At 45.0% G+C, this 19,884-nt stretch overlaps 1 protein-coding gene across 2 annotated transcripts in view; it reads right to left on the reverse strand.

Moving 5' to 3' along the window:
* The window catches only part of SDK1 (sidekick cell adhesion molecule 1), a 735,743-nt gene that overhangs the window by 424,143 nt on the left and 291,716 nt on the right, over nucleotides 1–19,884 (reverse strand). For both annotated transcript variants that reach the window (XR_001917262.1, XM_018040596.1), the window contains exons 3-4: nucleotides 18,797–18,903; nucleotides 16,539–16,686 (exon numbers count right to left, since the gene is read on the reverse strand). Coding sequence is in view for 1 of the 2 variants with exons in the window: in XM_018040596.1 (XP_017896085.1) it covers nucleotides 16,539–16,686; nucleotides 18,797–18,903 (255 nt within the window). In the remaining variant the exon portion in view is untranslated. The remainder of the gene's footprint in view (nucleotides 1–16,538; nucleotides 16,687–18,796; nucleotides 18,904–19,884) is intronic.

Genomic DNA, 19,884 nt, shown 5'->3' on the forward strand with positions numbered 1-19,884 from the left:
CAAATGTAAAAAAAAAAAGAAAAAACTGCAAAAAAGGAAACAAAAAACAACTCAGTAAAGACTACATAGGGTGTCAGGTGTCAAAAAGTCACATACTGTGTGATTCCATTTATATGAAATGTCCACAACAGACAAATGAAGAGGGACAGAAAGGAGGCCAGCGTTTGCCAGGGTCTGGTGATGGGGGCGGGGAGCGGGGTGGTGGTGGTGAGCTACAGATTCTGGGTGTGGCTTTCTTTGGGTGATGAAGATATTCTGTTAGTGATGGTGACTGCCAAACTCTGCATACACTTGACCTTTGAACAATGCAGGTTTGACTTGCACAGGGCCACCCATGTGTGGATAGTTTTCAAGAGTAATATTTCCAGTAGTCATGTATGGATGTGAAAGTTGGACCATAAAGATGGCTGAGCACTGAAGAACTGATGCTTTCAAAATGTGCTGGAGAAGACTCTTGAGAGTCCCTTGGACAGCAAGGAGATCAAACCAGTCAATCTCAAAGGAAATCAACTCTGGATATTCATTGCAAGGACTGATGTGGAAGCTCCAATCCTTTGCCCACCTGATGAAAAGAGCCAACTCATTTGAAAAGATTCTGATGCTGGGAAAAATTGAAGGCAAAAAGAAGAGGGCAGCAGAGGATGAGATGGTTGAATTGTATCACCAATTCAATGGACATGAACTTGGGCAAACTCTGGGAGACGGTGAGGGCAGTGAAGCCTGGCATGCTACAGTCCATGGGGTTTTGAAGAGTTGGACATGACTTGGCCACTGAACAAATACTACAGTGGGGTCTGTGGTCAGAGGAACTGGAGATACGAAGGGCTGGCTGTAAGTTATATGTGGATTAACCCCAACACTGCTCAAGGGTCAACTGTATACTAAAGACCACTGATCTATACAGTTCAAAAGATATACTCTTTTTTGTAAATGATTATTTTTAAAATTTTCATTTTCTGGCCACACTGTGCTGCGTGTAGGATCTCAGTTCCCTGATCCACCAGGAATTGAACCTATACCCCCTGCAATGGAAATGCAGAGTCTTAACCACTGGACTGCCAAGGAAGTCCCAAAAGATATATTCTTTTAAAAGGATTAATGATAATTGAGTTACATCTCAATAAAGCTTTTTTTATTTTTAATAAAAGGACAGTACAAGATGAACTACGCTGAAATGGCTACAATCCACTCACTAGATTGTGAGCCTTTCTGAGGCAGAATCACTGTATTGATCTTTTTATCCCCAGATCCTAGCACAGTGCTGACTGGTGGATGGGCTGAATGGATGAAGGATGACCTTGAGATCAGTGACTGTCATTTGGATGCAAATTCTCCAGCAATTAGATCTAACTAGGCTTTGCTCGGATCTGATTACAGCCAAGAATGAGCCCTCATGAGAAAATGATTCCACATCACACAGACGTGACACTTTGTAATTCACAAAAGGTTCTGATATCTGTTACTCTATCTGAATATCACACACAACAGTAACATTCCTGTGAGGTGGGCCGGCCGGTTTATCATCACTTTCGTTTTCCAGATGGACAAATGGAGCCTCACTGAAGTTACAGACTGGCACTGAAGTTACACACCTGCCTACACGTGGCACTGTGGGGTCAGAGTGGGTGAGAAATGCCCACTGCAGGCCTCTTGCAAACCACAGCCCTCCTGGGCAGGCTGAGGCCACCTCTGTGGTCCACACTCACAGGGCTAACCTGGACAGCATCTTTCCGCTGCTCAGCTCCATCCCGGGCTCCATCGCTAACGGAGACTTGACCCTAAATCACAGAGCTACTCTCTTCCCCCAGGCAGTCATCCACAAAATTGGTGTGATAAGACTTCCTCTACTTTCTCGACTGGGACGTCATGAAGATTTAGAGCGGTCTTGCAGAAGGGAACAGAGATATGCTGGACCCTCTGCAGCACCTGCAAGGGCTGCACATCACTTACCCTCCCCCGCAGAACTTCCTCCTCCCAGGAACGCCGGCTCCCTCCGCTCCTCCGCAGAGCCCCAGCCACCAAGTGGGCAGGATGACATTCACACGACTGGTGTGACCCCATTTCATGTGTGAAAAAGCTAAGTCTCCAAACACTAACTAGGCCTGCCCAGAATCAGGAAGTGGTCAGAGTACAGCTGACTCTCAAAGTTGTCTCTTCTCTGAAAACCCAGAGTGCTGTCCAAAGCCCACTCTGCTCCCCAAACTTCGCCTGCACAGAGGACTGCTCCTGTTGACATCTGCCTTCCTCGACCACTTCCATATACAGGATCCCCAGGACTCTGGGGGGGCACTGCTCCCCGCCTCCTGAAAGGCTGCCTCTCTTCCCACAAAGAGGGAACCTGGGGATGCAGGCTGCCAACTGGACCAGCACCTCCTGCCAAGTTCAGCTGGCCACGGTCCCTCTGTGTGACCTTTGGTCCTCTCCATGCCCCGCTGCCCTGACCTCTCCCGTTCACAGCTCCCCAGGGCCCCGGCCCTAAGGTGCACGAGGGCCTGGAAAGGACACAGCCTGTGACTTTCTCTTGGCTCTAAGAACATCCTTTCCTTCCTGGAGTTTCCTTCTCCTCCTTGGTTGTGTGGGAGGAACTCAGACTGGTAACCATCGTTTCTTCCTGAAGACCTGGGTAAGACCAGACGTGAGCAGGCTTGCCACAATACAGAGCCCCCAAGTGCGCGTGTAAGCCACCGAACCACACTCGGTGGCTGGCTCCCCATGCACGTGCAGGTGATAGGCATCCCAGAGCGTCATCAGAAGCTGCCCTGGCAGGCCAGGCCCTGCGTCTGGGTTACAGATGAAATAGTGTTACCACGTCTTCTTGACTTATTAACTCCAGCAGGATCTGCTGGCCTGGGTCCAGAGCATATTTCCTTCACAGGGGATTTCGTGCTTCAGGAGTGACTCCCATGGATGCCGCCAGTGCAATTAGGTGCTTTTAAATGAACAGATAAGTGAATGAGTAAATGACCCGGATTTAGGGAGAGTGACACTAACACCGACAATCAAAAGGGAAGCTAATAAACGTCACTGCTTTTTGATTGTGTAATAAACCATACATTAGGTGCACAGGTAGAAATGCCTCCCTAGTTATCCAGCCAACAGTAAGACTGGCTTAAATTTCCCACGGATGTTTTAAGAAGGGGGCACTGGAGGAGGCATACGTCTTTGTACTCTCTGCTAAAAGAGCCATTGACCAAGGACTGAAAATTCATTGGGAAACAACCTAAAAAATCCATAGTTGCAAATGAGTTGATGATTAGGAAGTGGACTCTGAGTACTGATGCATGCTTCTTAACAGAACTGAGAGCATAATGAGCAGAGAGGGGATGGTGATGAGACCACCACGTGACGTTTACTCTGCCGGATAGAAAGGGATTTCACATCTGTAATTCTGTCCACCAAACCAACAGTCCCCGGGATAACTCCAAGAGTGTGGTAGGGTAGGTACCATGATTTCATTTGGGATATCCCATCACATCGTCTCTGTTGGGAGTAGTTAAAAGTCTTGCGCAAGGTCACACAGCTCCTAAGGGACGAAGCTGAGACAAAGACCTTTGTTTTCTGAGTCCCAGCCTAGTGTAGGCGGTCCCCCCAGCATGGGCCCAGAATGAGCCAAGTTCTATTATTTATTTATTTATTTATCCAAGAAATACTCTCCATTCATCCAACAAACATTAACTTCTTAGTATGGCCAAACACTGAGCTAAGTTGCTGGGCCTACAAAGACAAAGAAATAATCCAATTAAAAAATGGGCGAAAGACCTGAAGAGACATTTTTCTGAAGAAGATATTCAGAGGGTCAACAGGTACACGAAAAGGTGCTCAAAAATCACTAATCACGAGAGAAACGCAAAGTAAAACGACAGTGAGCTATGACCTTACACCTCGCAGAACGGCGATTTTCAGAAGGAAAGTGACGACCAGCGCTAGTGGGGATGTGGAGCGAAAGGATCCTCACGCTGTTGGTGGGAATGTGAACTGGCATAGCTGCTATGGGAAACAATTTGGAGGTTCCTCAAAAAATGAAAAATAGACATTTTTGACCCAGAAATTCCACCTCTGTGTACATATCCAAAGGAAATGGAATCAATATCTCGAAACGATATCTATACTCCCACCATGTTCATAAGAACATTATTTATAATAGCCAAGACGTAGGAGCAACCTAAGTGTTCACTGATGGATGCACGTGTATATGAATATTATTCACCCATAAAAAAGAAGATAAAATTGAGGAAATTATGCTAAGTAAAGTAAGTGAAGTAAGTCAGAGAGAGACACTGTATGATCTCATTTATATGCAGACTCTAAAACACTGAACTCATATACAGAGAGAACAGATTGGCGGCTAACAGAGTGGGGTCCTAGGGGAGAGCAGGGGGCAGTGGTCTGGCTACAAGGCGAGCAGGTCCTGGGGATGTGATGCACAGCATGCTACATTACAGTGCTGCTGCTGCTGCTAAGTCGCTCAGTCGCGTCCGACTCTGCGACCCCATGGACGGCAGCCCACCCGGCTTCCCTGTCCCTGCTCCAGTGCATGAAAGTGAAAAGTGAAACTGCAGTCGCTCAGTCGCGTCCGACTCTGCGACCCCATGGACGGCAGCCCACCCGGCTCCTCTGCCCATGGGAATTTCCAGGCAAGAGTACTGGAGTGGGGTGCCACTGTTAAGACAGTAGATACTAAGTTTTCACCACAAGAAAAAGCCTTTACCTATGGGTTGTACAGAATATTAACTAAACTTATTGTGATACATATATATCAAATCATGATGCTGCCCATCTTAAAATAATACAATGTCACACATCAATACATCTCAGTAATACTGTACTCGGGCGGGGTGAGGGGTGGGGAGACAAAGAAAAACTTTTCCCTGCTTCTACAGATTATAATTAGTAGCAAACAACCAACTTTAGGCAAGGGAGACAGACAGACAGATGACAACCATAAGGAAACATATTATTTGGTGGTATGTACTGCCTCTTGAGAAACCTATATGCAGGTCAGGAAGCAACAGTTGGAACTGGACATGGAACAACAAACTGGTTCCAGATAGGAAAAGGAGTACATCAAGGCTGTACATTGCCACCCTGATTATTTAACTTATATGCAGAGTACATCATGAGAAACGCTGGGCTGGAGGCAGCACAAGCTATAATCAAGATCGCTGGGAGAAATATCAATAACCTCAGATATGCAGATGACACTAGCCTTATGGCAGAAAGTGAAGAGGAACTGAAAAGCCTCTTGATGAAAGTGAAAGAGGAGAGTGAAAACGGTGGCTTAAAGCTCAACATTCAGAAAACGAAGATCATGGCATCCAGTCCCATCACTTCATGGGAAATAGATGGAGAAACAGTGGAAACAGTGTCAGACTTTATTTTTTTGAGCTCCAAAATCACTGCAGATGGTGACTGCAGCCATGAAATTAAAAGACGCTTACTCCTTGGAAGGAAAGTTATGACTAACTTAGATAGCATATTCAAAAGCAGAGATATTAGTTTGCCAACAAAGGTCCATCTAGTCAAGGCTATGGTTTTTCCAGTGATCATGTATGGATGTGAGAGTTGGACTGCGAAGAAAGCTGAGCGCCGAAGAATTGTTGCTTTTGAACTGTGGTGTTGGAGAAGACTCTTGAGAGTCCCTTGGACTGCAAGGAGATCCAACCAGTCCATCCTAAAGGAGATCAGTCCTGGGTATTCATTGGAAGGACTGATGCTGAAGCTGCAACTCCAGTACTTTGGCCACCTCATGCGAAGAGTTGACTCATTAGAAAAGACCCTGATGCTGGGAGGGATTGGGGGTAGGAGGAGAAGGGGACGACAGAGGATGAGATGGCTGGATGGCATCACTGACTCGATGGACATGAGTTTGAGTGAACTCCTGGAGTTGGTGATGGACAGGGAGGCCTGGCGTGCTTTGATTCATGGGGTCGCAAAGAGTCGGACACGACTGAGCGACTGCACTGAACTGAACTAATAAATGCATTTAAAAATGCCTCTTGATCATGGTTGTTGCCGTTTCAAAACAAAACGTGGCTACAGATTTAAGAGCTAAAAAAAAGAGCAAGGTATGATTCAACCAACACATTCCAGGCTTGGCGACTTCAGAATTTAGTGTTCATTAAAACTGTATTTTAATTATCCTAGTTTTAATTAAAGTATTATGTAGAGCTGGTGAAATGCAATTATGTGCACCTGACTTAAGATGTATAATAGGCTAATATTTGTAAAGAAATGCATTATTGTCACTAGATCTGCTCATGGAAAATGAAGTGGTATTTTATTTTCAAATGAAAAATTGGTACATAGAATATTAAACTCTTGCCATTAAACACTCCACTGCCCACTCAAATGGAACCGAGTAACTGTAAGATGCCCACACCTTCACCCAGGCTACTTCCTCTGCACAGGAATGGTCCTCTGACTGTGACATGCCCTGTGTCCCAACGCAGGGGCACAGGGTCAGCTGCCTGCACGTGCCCAGCGACCTTCACCATCTGCATCCTGCTGTGGTTAGAACAACCCCAACAAAAAGAAGGCTCTAGGCCCCAGAAATCAGCGTTTGGAAAGCCCACGGAGCAAGCACAGGAGGCCAAGGCGGCCGTGCTGTGCCCCGGGGCTCCAGCACACTCTCTGCCCCGGGCCCCTCCTGCCCAGCTTATTCTAAGTCCCAGAAGGCAGCCACAGCCACAGCCGCGCGCTCAGCCGCGTGAGTTACTCAGGACACTTCCGAGGCAGGTGCCAGGACGGGACTGCTGTGTGCGATGTCGCGTGGGTGACGCAGAGTACCTACGGGCTTCATGTCCTTGAGCACCAGTTGGTCAATGGCTTCTCACCGGTTATCTCTTCACTAGTTGGTCAGTCGCTTCTCACTGGTTATCTCTTCCCACACCCCTTACCAGCACATACCCACCCTGACTCCCTACGAGTCCACCCACAAGGACCCAACTGGGCCACCCTCCTGAACTGCATGACCAGACCCGTCGAGTGGAGGGACTGGATGGAGCAGCCAAGGAGAGGATGAGAGGATGGGAGGTGCCCAGAGCACCCACTTCCCCTCGGTCCCCCACCCAGGCGCTCTTCCACCCCACAGCCATATGGCCTTCTGACTCTGCCAAACTGGACCACCCATCACTTCCTCCCAATACAACATACAGACAACCAAAGCCACCTCCCACCTGCAAACCCTCTGCACCCTTGTTTCTCAGTCCCGTGTGACAGGCTATATACTCCATCCTTCTTTGAACCCAACTACCTTCTCTGCAACTGCATCAGAACCTCTCGGTTTTGCTGACACCGTCCATGACCACAGAGGTGCGACTGCACTCAGATGGGCCCCTAAGTCTAGCGTGTTGCTCGCTTTGCTGCTGACTCTCCAGACAGCTATTTAATACCCTCACTTCTCTCCTTGCGTCACACTTCACTCTGAACTTACAACTTATTCCCAGTATTCACAGACGAAATGAAGCTCACAAGCAAGGCCTCGGCTTTCCACAAGCACGTCTGCAGACAGCATGCATCCATGCTCCGTGCGGAAGCTTGAGTGTGCTCTCTCAGCCTCTACTCTAGCCCTGAAGGGGCCCCCGCAGCGTCGCGAAGCCAGCGCACCCCACCACGCTGGGGCCCTGCCTCCTGTGCTGGTGGTAAGGCTGTCTGTGCTGCCCCGCCTCCTCCAGGACTCTGCCCCTCACCCACACCTTACCGCATCCCCACGCTCTCCTTCTCCAGGAGAGAACATCTGTAGCACAGAAACATTCTCTTGTTTCGCATCCTAAACACCGGTGCCACCCCCTCACTATCTCACGGACACTTGCCGTTTCACTGCAGCCGTTCCCAATAAAAATGCCCCCAGAGTTATTTCATCTTGCTATCTTTACAGCCTTCTCTGTATTTTCAATATGCTAAAATTGTAATTACTGAACATTTCCTAGTTGGAGAAAATGATAAAATGCTGACCGATATTTCTAACCTCCTACTTCCTCCTGGGTTCAGTATCCCTGTCCTCAAGCTGGTCCTCAGCAGCTCTTACAGCAAAGTTCTCAGAAACATAAATTCTCCGTCTGAAAAGGTCTTCCTTCCTCCCTTACCCTTGGATATTAGCTCGGCTGGATGTGAAAGTCTGTGACGACCGCTGCAGCCTCAGGTATGATCATCTCTGTCATTGCAGTCGACTGTCATCTAACTCATGTTTTGAGGAAACCTGAATTACATGTACGGCTGCTTTTAAGGCCTCCTCTCTGTCTTTGAGGTTCTACAGGGACACTGTAATAAGTTTAGATTTGGATTTAGTTTCATCTGTCTTGCAACCGTTTCTGTTTCTTGACTCTGAGGGTCCCTCATGTTAGGCAACACTGCAGTACTTCTCTCTGAATGTTACCTGCCCCACTGGCTCCATTCTTCCTTTCTGGGGCTCTTCCTAGATTTCTACTGATTGCGCCATCCTCTCGGCCTGTCTTCTGTACTTTCCATCTTTTTATGTCTGTGCTTTATTCCGAGTATTCTCCTTCAATCTAGCAAAACAATATTATTCCATCCTCTCGGCCTGTCTTCTGTACTTTCCATCTTTTATTTCTCTGCTTTATTCTGAGTATTTTCCTTCAATCTAGCAAAACAATATTTCTTACTTTAGCTGTAATACTGTCTGCTCTTTTACCCATTCAATTGGTTTTTAAGAGAAATGATTGTATTTTTCACTTCAAGAAGTTTCGTTTTTCTGTATTTGGCTCTTTTTAAAGTCAGCACATTAAAAGATGTTCAACATCATTAGCCATTAGGGAAATACAAATTAAAAAACACAAGGAGTTATAATCACATACCCATCAAGATGGCTAGGATAAAAAACAGTGACAAGATTGAATGCTAGTGAGGAAGCAAAGACACTGGGTCACTCACACACCACTGGTAGGAATACAAAATGGTACAGGCACTCAGAAAATAGTTTGGAATTTTCTTAAAAAAAAAAAGCAAATACCAGACACCCAGCTGCTGTGTCCCTGGGCATTTATTCCAGAAAAATGAAGACATGTTCACACAAAACATACACAAGAATATTTACAGCAGCCTTATTCATAGGGTGAAAAGCTCGATACAACCCAAATGTCCTTCGCCAAGTGAATGGGTATATGACTGTGATATGTCCATGCAACGGAAAACCACACAATAACAGGGAATCTGGATACAACCCAAGTGTCCTTCACCAGGTGAACAGTTATCAAGCTGTGGTATGTCCACACAATGGAAAACCACACCATAAAAGGGAATCGGGTACTCAGACCTGCAATAACCTGAATGAAGCAGAACTATGCTGAGTGAAAAAGTCAATCCTAAAAAGTTACAGACTGCGTGATTCCATTTACAGAACATTCTCTGAATGATATAATTATAGAAACGGAGACCAGATTTGTGACTGTCAGGATTTAGGGTATCGATGAGGGTTGAAGGAAGAGGGTTGTGATGTCAACAGGCAACGTAGCGGAACTGTCCTGTGTTTTGAGTGTATCAACCTCAATATCCTGGCTGTGATGCTGCACAACAGCCCTACAAGGCCTCACAACCTTGTGGGGAACTGGCTAAAAGGCATATGGGAGCCCCCTGTATGACTCCTAACCACTGCATATGAATCCACAACTCACCCAAATACCAAGTCTGATTAAAAAGGAGGAAAAACCAAATATTATATGATTTCACTCATATGAGGGACCTACTGGTGTCAAATATCAATAACCTCAGATATACAGATGACACCACTCTTAGGGCAGAAAGCGAAGAGGAACTAGGGAGCCTCTTGATGAAGGTGAAAGAGGAGAATGAAAAAGCTGGCTTAAAACTCCACATCAAAAAACTAAGATCATGGCATCTGGTCCCATCACATCATGGCAAGTAGATGGGGAAACAATGGAAACAGCGATAGACTTCATTCTTGGGCTCCAAAATCACTGCAAATGGTGACTGCAGCCATGAAATTAAAAGATGCTTGCTCCATGGAAGAAAAGCTATGACAAACCCAGATAGCATATTAAAAGCAGAGACATTACTTTGCCAACAAAGGTTTGTATAGTCAAAGCTATGGTTTTTCCCAGTAGTCATGTATGGATGTGAAAGGTGGGCAATAAAAAATGCTGAGCACTGAAGAACTGATGCCTTCAAACTGTGGTACTGCAGAAGACTCTTGAGAGTCCCTTGGACAGCAAGGAGATCAAATCAATCAATTCTAAAGGAAATCAATTCTGAATATTCATTGGAAGGACTGATGCTAAGGCTGAAGCTCCAACGCTTTGGCCACCTGATGCCAAGAGCCGACTCATTGGAAAAGACCCTGATGCTGGGAAAAATTGAAGGCAGGAGGAGAAAGGGATGACAGAGGATGAGATGGTTGGAAGGCCATCACCAAGTCAACGGAAACGAATTTGAGCAAATCCCAGGAGATAGTGAAGGACAGGGAATCCTGGTGTGCTGCAGTCCATGGGGTTGCAAAGAGCTGGACATGACTGAGCAAGTAAACAACAACAGCTGGCATCAAACTCTCAGAGACAGAAGGTAGAAGGGTGGATGCCAGGGGCTGGGGGGCGGGGACGGAGAGTTAACCATGAAGGCAGACAGTGTTTCAGTTTTACAAGATGAAAGAGCTCCAAAGATGGGGTGGTGATGATGGCTGCCCAGCAATATGAATACAGTTAATGACACTTAATCTACAGAGAAAAATAGTTAAAGGTAGATTTCATGCTACACATATTTTGCCATAATTAAAAAAAAATTCCAAAAATAAAAACCACAAACCCTTTGAAAGGTGTACTACTGTGCGTGGAATTAAACCCAGACTCCTTCCCAAATTCTGGTGCCTCCAGGATCCCATGGCCCCTCTTGGGCCCCTTCTCTGTCCACTCTCTGTTCACAATGCCCTGAGCACCAGACCACCGGTTAGCAAAGGCGACAGGCTTTGTACTGGCTTTGCAGGTATGTGAGCCCACTGCTCAGAATATTTGTCCTCTAGATCTGTGCATGGCTGGCTCCTCCTCCTTCAGACAGGAGCCCAAGGGTGCAGTGGGGCACAGGGGCAAAGTGTGGGCTCAGCATCGACCAGCTGTTGGCCCTCTCTGTCACTGCTCCTTCCAGCAGAGTGACAATGATGTCAATACAACCCACTGGGCTGCTGTGGGGCTTTGGTGAATCAGTACAGAGAAAACACTTCAACCAGTGCCTAGCACTCAAAAACTAGATAAAAACAATACTTATCAACAGCACCTCAAAAATGTCACAGAAATCATGTCCAATGAAAGAAGGCAGAAACACAGAATTTCATATTCTGTGATTCTATTTATAAGCAATTCTAGAATAAGCAAACTAACCTCTGGTACTAGAATGAGATTAGGGGGCAGAGTGGGGCAGGGACCAGGGGTAAGAATTGTCCTAGGCATCTTGATTAGGAGGGTGATAATATCCGTGTATACACTTGCTAAAATTCATCAACCTGTGTCCTTAAAATCTGTATGTCCTGTTGTATGTAAATTACAACTCAACAAAGTGGATTTTAAACCCTCACCTGCACAGAGGCGTCCTCGACCACAACCCGCTCCTGCTCAGCTCTCTCCCGCCCACCTTTCTACACGCCTCTTCACTTTCATCATCCTCTGGTTACTCCTGTGTTTCCACGCTGGACCGAGACTCCGTGAGAGCAGAAGCTCCAATGTCCTCAGGCCCCTACCTGGCCTGAGCAGCTGGAACAGTGCCTGGCACAGGACAAATGCTCAGCAAGTACCTACTAAGTGCAGGAAGGAAGAAAGAGCAGGGGAGAGGCAGGTCTGGCCCTGAGCATTGCTGGTGCAGACACCAGAAAGGACCTCAGAGGTCACCGACGATGCCGTCCTCATTTTTGACATGAGAAAATGGAGGCAGAAGAGAGTAAGTCATCTTCCCAAGGTCAGAATTAATGGAGGAAGCAGGTCTGGAGCTCACGTCTCCTAGTCTATTTTACTTATACAAATGTGGCTCAATTCACACGTATAGACATACTCTATAAACATCCACAAAATGCCTATAAAACATAATATGAAAAATTTTTAAGCATATTATTTTGAAAGCCCAGTTAACTATAAAAATATTATTACAACCAGATCTACTTCATTCAAGCATTAAGTTGTGACTTCCAATACAAGTGCTAATTTAAATACATCTTTCTTGCAGCACTTGAAATGAAATGGTAATAGGTTAATGGATGTTCGAGTATTTAAGCACGGACAATCATGAGTCAGACTGTTTTTAAGTCACCTGGGATGCTGTTTCCTGCCCATACTTCACAATTCAGCTCATTCTGAGCAAGTCGTCTCACAAAACTGACTGCAGGTTTGAAATATTTAGTCTATAAACCTCGCATTCCTAGGAAAACACATGCCCATATACTTGCGCTTACACATTCCCATCAGGTAGGCTAAGGGTGCAGTTTGAGCATAAAAACCTGCAATTAAGCAGAAGAATGGCCGTGCACAGAACAAGCTTCTGCGGCCTAATCTGATAACTGCCAACGTGAATTACCTCCCGGAGGTAAGGGAGGCACCGAATGACATCAGCATTCACATTTCATATTTTGAGAAATAAAAGGAAACAAAGAACATATATCTAAGCTGAAATAACGCAGAACAATTCTATTATCAAATTAGACTATACTTATAAGAGAAGGCTGTACTCATCTCTGACGTGCAAAGATAGCAAACTAACTGTTTGGCTTCAGTAAATCAGAAAAATATATAAGCACTTTTTTCATCTTTTCAGATAAATAAAACCTATAATTACCAATTCAAAATTCTAAGTATATCTTATTCTCAGTTCTTTCAAAATATTGTTTGCTTTTCCAAGATATATTTCGCCTTCGTTAGCACCACTTTCTCCTGAGGTTTGTGATGTCGCTCCCCGCCGCCCCACGTTTTGGTGAGGATGTTTATGCTGTTACAGGAATTTCCTTCACATCCCTCATTCATTCCACTTTTCCAGTATTGCATCTCTGCTCTGCACAGCACCAGGCCAAGCAGGGCGATAAGCATCTTAGATGGTCAGGACCCAGGGGAGGTGAAAACCCCTCGAGGAGACAGCATCCACACACACGGGATGGGGTCGTGGCTCTCGCCAGCTAACGCCTCCAGGAGAGATGCTGAAAGAATGAGTGGCCACATCTCCGTAGGCCGGGCATGGGGACAGACCCAAGACACTTGCCTCCAGGTGCGACCCCTACCGTCCCACTGTACCAGTCCCCTGTGGAGCCCTCTGCCTTCAGCCCCTTTGCCCATACGCAACAGTTTCAGGAACTGGGCCCTGCATCCCCTTGGAAGGCCCTGCTCCCGCTCCTCGGGCCTCAGGAGGAGCCCTGGCTGCCTCCCCGTCTGCTTCAGCTGGCCAGGCTCCGCAGTTCTCTAAGCACTCCCACACGTGTCCTTTGTGCTCAGCCAGAGGCATCCTCTGTGACTTGCAGCCAAGAGCACCTTAACTGACATGGTGGAGCTCTCTGGGCTTTGTTCACTGGCATGTGTGGCCCATATGCACGGTGCAGCCTATAGGCAACAACGCAGCAACCACCCCGAGGTTGACCAAGCTTCCTTTGCTAGCCTTGAGTGTGGTATACACAACTGTCCAATGACCGCATCCCCTTGGCCATCTGCCATCATGTCACTCTTAACAAAGCCATCCAAAACAAATGTCTACACCTCAGCTGGAAGGCCGTGTCTGCCTTCTCTTTGTCAAGACTTTCTGGAGATAGGGACCAACAGACCCAATACAGGCAGGACAAGCAGCACACATACAGGCGTGCTCACTGCTGACGTGGGCATGTGACTGCGGGAGCCTGGGGCTCACGGCAAACCCAGGCTAACCCACGGTATTTCAGATTGAAAGCTGCTGTTCTACAACAGGAGGCAAAAAATGAAAGCAGTGTGAGGAAAAAATAAATCGAAAGCACGAGGAAGGTTCAGCAAAATAAAGTGAAAAGAAGAATCGGCCTGATGCAGAAGGGAGCTTGAGACGCAGAGTCAGCAGACGTGGGTCAGAGTCCCGGCTCTGCCGCCGGCCAGCTATGCGCCCTTGGGTGGGTCATTTAACAACTCCAGTCTTCAGTTCTGATGGCTAATTATACCTGTCTCAGTAGGCAACTCTGAGGATTAGAGAAGATATGTTTAAAGTGTACTCAATAGCAGCTGCTGTTAATATTATTAATAGACTATTCAACTAATTTTTCAAGTTGAGACACATCAGACTCACTGTTTCCCTTGAAAACGAAAAAAAAAAAGTCATTTAATTTTAAGTCTAAAGCTCACATTTCTAAGGTTGTGAGATAATGTTAGAACGTGGCAGGGAAGGGGTGGCAAGGTGAGGCTCCTCCTTCCTGCCCTTCACGAAGGTCCATCTCTTCCATGTGTTAGGGTGCTGACCCCAGGGAATCAGGGTAAAGGCTGCTGGACAGGTTTGAGCTGTCTCAATAGGTGTGAAACACCTTGAGCCAAACGTTTCATTTTTAAATGATGCCTCTCATGGTCCAGAAGAGATCTAATGCCATCTGAGTTTTGTCTGCCAACCATCTGGGCAGAGGCAATGCGTAAGTGCTCTTGCACCTGAGGTCTGAGCTGGACTTTATTAGAAGCATAAAGTAATACATCTGTGAATGATGCGTAAACTTGTGGAGATAACTATGCAAGTGCTGATTTATGAGTTCTTGCACAGCAGGTACTTAATAAATAGAGGGGTGACGATGAGGTGGAAAATGTGAAACTAAAAGGCCTTGAGAAAGTGTAAATATCCATAATCAGCCTCATCTCCTCTCTTTAAAAGAAAGAAGCCATCAGGCATGTTACTCTACTGAGACGGGAGATTTATCCACCGCTTCACGGTGATAAGCGGACTGTCTGCTGCGACACTAAGTTAGAGCCCTATGAGCATCTTCTGTGTTATTGGCTCGCCAGGAATTAAGCAGTCTTCAGCAAGAAATCACGTTAAAAAAAAAGAAAAAAACAAGCGCACAAAATTAAGAGTTGCTATTTCATTCTGCATCCTTTTGTACTTGAATAAATATTGTCTCAGGAACATACTAGACAATGGATTAACGAATGGGTTACTGTGTAGTTATCTGCTACTGAGTGAAAATAATCCTCCACCACTGACCCTAATTAGAAGCTCCAGCGTTTGAGAGGAAGCCTAAGTCGACCTAGCCGCCCTTCCGAGGACTGACTCCTTCCCCCTGTGCCCAGCCACACTGTGCTCAACACAGGACCTTCCAGAACACTGCACAGGAATCTGTCTCAGCTGCCTTATTCTCAGCCGCACCACCCTCTAAGAGAATGAGAAACTGATCCTTTATCTGTGTTCCACCCCAATTCCATAGGCATTTGTTATAATTGGAATCAATATAAAGGTGGATACCTAAGCAAGTTTCAATAAAATACAGAAAAAGGACAGAAGTTATCCCATTTCCCAAGGTAATTTATATTTTTACTAGAATTTTAAAATACGGCTTTTACATATTTCAGTATGTTGCCTGTTTTCAATATCCAGGATAGAAACATTTGCTAAATAAGCTTAAGAATTGTGTAGGCACAAACAGAGTTCTGATGCCCAGGCAGAAGAGTGGGGATTCTGGGCTTAGGGACAGGACAGAGTGGATGGTCAAGTAGGGAGAAAGCATATTTGAAAAACCATTCAGCAAATTCTCTTACACACATCCTTTCTGGGGAAAAAATAAAAACATTTTCTTCTCACAGGTTTTTTTTTTTTTTTTTTTTCTGAGTGCAACCATCTGATGGCATAAATATTTGACATTTAGCCCAAGATTATAGCATTTCATGATCCTTTCAGAAATGTCCATCCTCAAAACCTTTATATTCAGTATATTATCTTTAAATTACATTGCAAAATACCCACTTATGAAATAAAACCGAAATGTTCTTTTTAATCACTTAAAGCTTCCAAATGCAGAAACTATCTTGCATGAGATAAATATCTTAAATGGGAGATAGGCAAGAACACCTTGAAATAATGCTTATCTAATCACAAAGCAACTGCTCTGCAATAGATGGGTGAACCACTAATTAGAAAAAGGGAAATAAAACTGTCATGGTGGGATAAAAGGATAAAGAGAAATAAGCAGTAATTACTGTTTTATCATCAGAGGAAGTAGTATCAAATGCGGCTCAGTAAAAAGAGGGAAAACCCCTACAGCTCTGTACTAAACACCGGAGCTCATCAAATTAGCGCTTGGAGCTCAGCACAGCTCAGGAGGACAACATCTCAAACAAGTGCATTCAGAAAAGGGAAAAAAAAACATAAGAGCTAGCGAGGGTGCTTTAGTTAGGGCGTGTGGTGCACTGGGGAGTACCACCACGTGGCGCTTTTCCTAAACCGCTTAGAAACTTCCACGCCAGTCTTAAAATAGCTCTTGATTAGGGCTCGAGGTAGCTCTACGAGACCAGGTTACTCTTTCTGAAGCTTAACTGGTGCACTTAATATGCACAGTGGCACCGACTGGTGTCCTGAGACACGTTTGAACTGCAGGGTTCGGAACAACTTACATCCTGCTGCTGGGGATAATCTTGTGCCCGTCTCGGAACCACGTCACCTGGGGCCGGGGGCAGCTGCTGATGGGCGGCAAGCTGAGGACGGCTGCGCGGCCTTCGGAGACCACTCGTCTCTCCTCTGCATCCGTGAAATCTCCCATATCTGTAGGGGAAAACCAGACGTCTAAGTTCCAGAAGACTCTCTTTGAGAGGGAGGGAGGTCAAAGATGGACACTCTGTTTTATGGCAAAGTCACCTACGTCGCCCTGGTGAAGCAGGGAAACCACAGAGGAGCGTTCCTGTGGATGAGCGCAGGCTGGGGGCGGGGAGAAGCGAGGGCAGGAGCCGCGGGCCTCCAGGGGGCCCACAGGGTGGTGCAGCAGCGGGGCTCCATGGTCTTTGAGTTGCTACTGCACCAGGACGAGGACACGTGCGCAGCCGATTTTAATACTGACATCTTTGTTGGAAAGCATCCTCCTGCTGCATGAAGCATTTCCCCAGAAGCGCTGAGAAAATGCCTTCGGATGCCGACCAGATCTCTGCAGCCCGTTCTGCTCAGGCAGGCCTGTTCAGCTTCGCCTCTGTTTTGGGGGTGAACGCTTCCTGAAAGAATCTCCCGGGAGAAGTGTTTTTTCAACCATTAGTTCACTTTTGGAGGGTTCTCTAAACCCCATGTTACTGACTTCATTTGGGGCAGGTAGGTTCTGTTCCCGTCTTTGTGCTACTGGTTTAGAGCATTTAAAAAAATAGGATCTCAGGAAAAAACCCAGACATTACAATGTGGGTATATGTGGCCAATTTTAAAATTAGTACCACCTGAAAGGTTTGAAAATTTTTCATATTATGAGTAGCTACAGATATATGTATATGCACATGGATATGGAATTCATATACATTTGGAAGAGTCTATAAAAGGTCTCTCATCAATGAATTTGTGATTCAAAACAAAGTATTTACTATGTTGCAAGCAGTATTTAATAGTCTAGGAAACAGATGAAACAATGAAACAGATTAGGATATTCACAGTTAAAGGGAAATTTGTTATCAAAGAGATAGAGAAATTTGAGATAAAGTCTAGCCCTAGAGATAAAGGATAGCAAGAAAAAAAGCTCAAAATTAAATTTTATAAACTAGTACTTAATATATTATAATAAATTCTAAGCTTATTCAAATATATTTTGAGTGCTGACCTTAATTTTTTATTTATGAATTGTTTTCAATTATTGAATAAAAGTTCTGAATTATTCTGCAGACAGGTTTAGTTGAGTGACTTCACCACCACAATTCAGAAAAATGAAGCCTTCCTAGTAATTAAAACTAAACACGTATAGCATCAGCACCATACACAGTCACTAGTAATTACAGAGGAAAAGAATAACTAGAAATTATTTTATTTTATACAGTAACACCGAAAACTGCAAGCTTTAACTGGGGTCAACATGACAAGTGAGAAAATACCTTCATCATTGGTTGACATGACCCAGTTTAGGAGCTCTTTAGAGTTCTCTAAAATCTATTATGATGCATTAATACGCAAGTTAAAATGACAACACTTTTTGCTTTCTTTTAAATAAAGAGACATTTTGGTCATAAATTCAGAATATGATAAAGCCTACAGGCCACTTTACATGGACCCTACCCGTCACAGATTTTGGACTAAAGTATTAATACTAAATATCAATACTGAAGTATTAAATGCTTTGAACTGGCCGACTCCCCTCTCCACCATTCTGCTAAACACTACACCAAAATTCTAGTCCCCTGCGTTCTGATATCCCCTCTGGTTTCTTTTAAAAGTTTCATTCTCCAAAACGGTCTGCCCAGTAGTCCAGAATTGAGACATGCTATCCATGTACTTAGGCAGTTGAAGGATTTCTAAACAAATCATCATTGGAGAGAACTGATTACGAACAGACAAAATTTTATCTGAGTTTAACTTTTTTATTTTAAAAACATTTGAATCTGAATATAACAAAAGCTAAGAGCAGCTAATTCGTAAAACGGAAGGCGTCTTGCTCCTTTTTCCTATCCCCCACGGTGCCTTATCCCCTGAATTGAAAGACGGAGCGCTCACCTCACCAGCCCCACCGTCATCGTCGGACCGGCTGCATTCTATATTTACTTATCTCTCAAGCAATTTTAGCAATTATCCTCTTCCAAATAGAACCCGAGATAGACACTCAATTCCCACCATGGTCAAAGGTGATTTTGATTAGTGTGCCCACAGACACTGTTTTATTTAACATTTGTAGATGTTTTCAATGTGCACATACATGCGACTTGAACTTCTGATCTTCTTTGCAAGAGTGCTCCCATCCTGTTTCGAACAACGCAGCGGTAGAACCCAGCATCCAGCCTTTGCAAAGATGGAATAACGTACCTGCCAACAGCAAAAAGCAGTGTTAATGGTTGTATAACTACACAGCCAGCCTTGGCATCCAATCTAGTATATTTTGGTATCTAGCAGCAAAAATATTTTATTTTTGGTAAACTAATATCTATGCACCCCTTTGCCGACCAACACGCTCACTGCAACTGCAGCTTGTCTGTGAGGTTATGTAACGGCTGTTTGTCTCTCCAGCTAGGCTGTGGCTACCCCATGCAGCAAGGCTCTGGACCCGTTTTGCTCACCACTGTGCCCCATGCCATCATGCAGACACATCACTCAGAATGGCCTGAATGAAAGAGAACTGCTAAAAAGCTGAAAAGCATTCCACTTAAACGAGGCCTTTTGATTTTTTTTAACATTCCCTTTCTCAGAATTTCTAAAAATTCTTTCTAGAACTGCAACAGTCTTAACATGTTACGTCTCCTGCATCAAAGTTCAGACAATGCAGGATGAGACACAGGTCTCATTCAGGCAAAGCGAGAGGGACTCCAGGGCACAGCTCTGCTCCCCACAAAGAGCAGACGCCTTCTAGCACGCTTCGCTTCACACACCCGCCTATCTTCTACACATATGGCCTGATATCAACTTTAAAATCTTTCTTGATTGACTAAAAGGTTATTTTATTTGTATTTTCCATTTCTATGATTATAAATAACTGTTCCTCAAATCAATGCCTTTCTAAAAAGGTCAGTAAATATTATAGGGGGGAAAAGGTAGTTAGAAGATACTGTTTCCATAAAAAGCCCTGGTTTTTTTAATAATTCAGGGATTTATTTATTTTTGCTAGGAGGACAATTGCTTTACAATATCGTGTTGGTTTCTGCCATACATCAACATGAGTCAGCCATAGGTATACCCATGTCCCCTCCCTTTTGAGCCTCCCTCCCTCCTCCCCTCCCCTCCATCCCATCCCACCCTTCTAGGTTGTCTCAGAGCACTGACTTTGAGTTCCCTGTAACCCAAGATGTTTTT

The sequence above is a fragment of the Capra hircus genome, chromosome 25, assembly GCF_001704415.2.
Source record: "Capra hircus breed San Clemente chromosome 25, ASM170441v1, whole genome shotgun sequence".
In the NCBI taxonomy this organism is placed as follows: Eukaryota; Metazoa; Chordata; class Mammalia; order Artiodactyla; family Bovidae; genus Capra; species Capra hircus.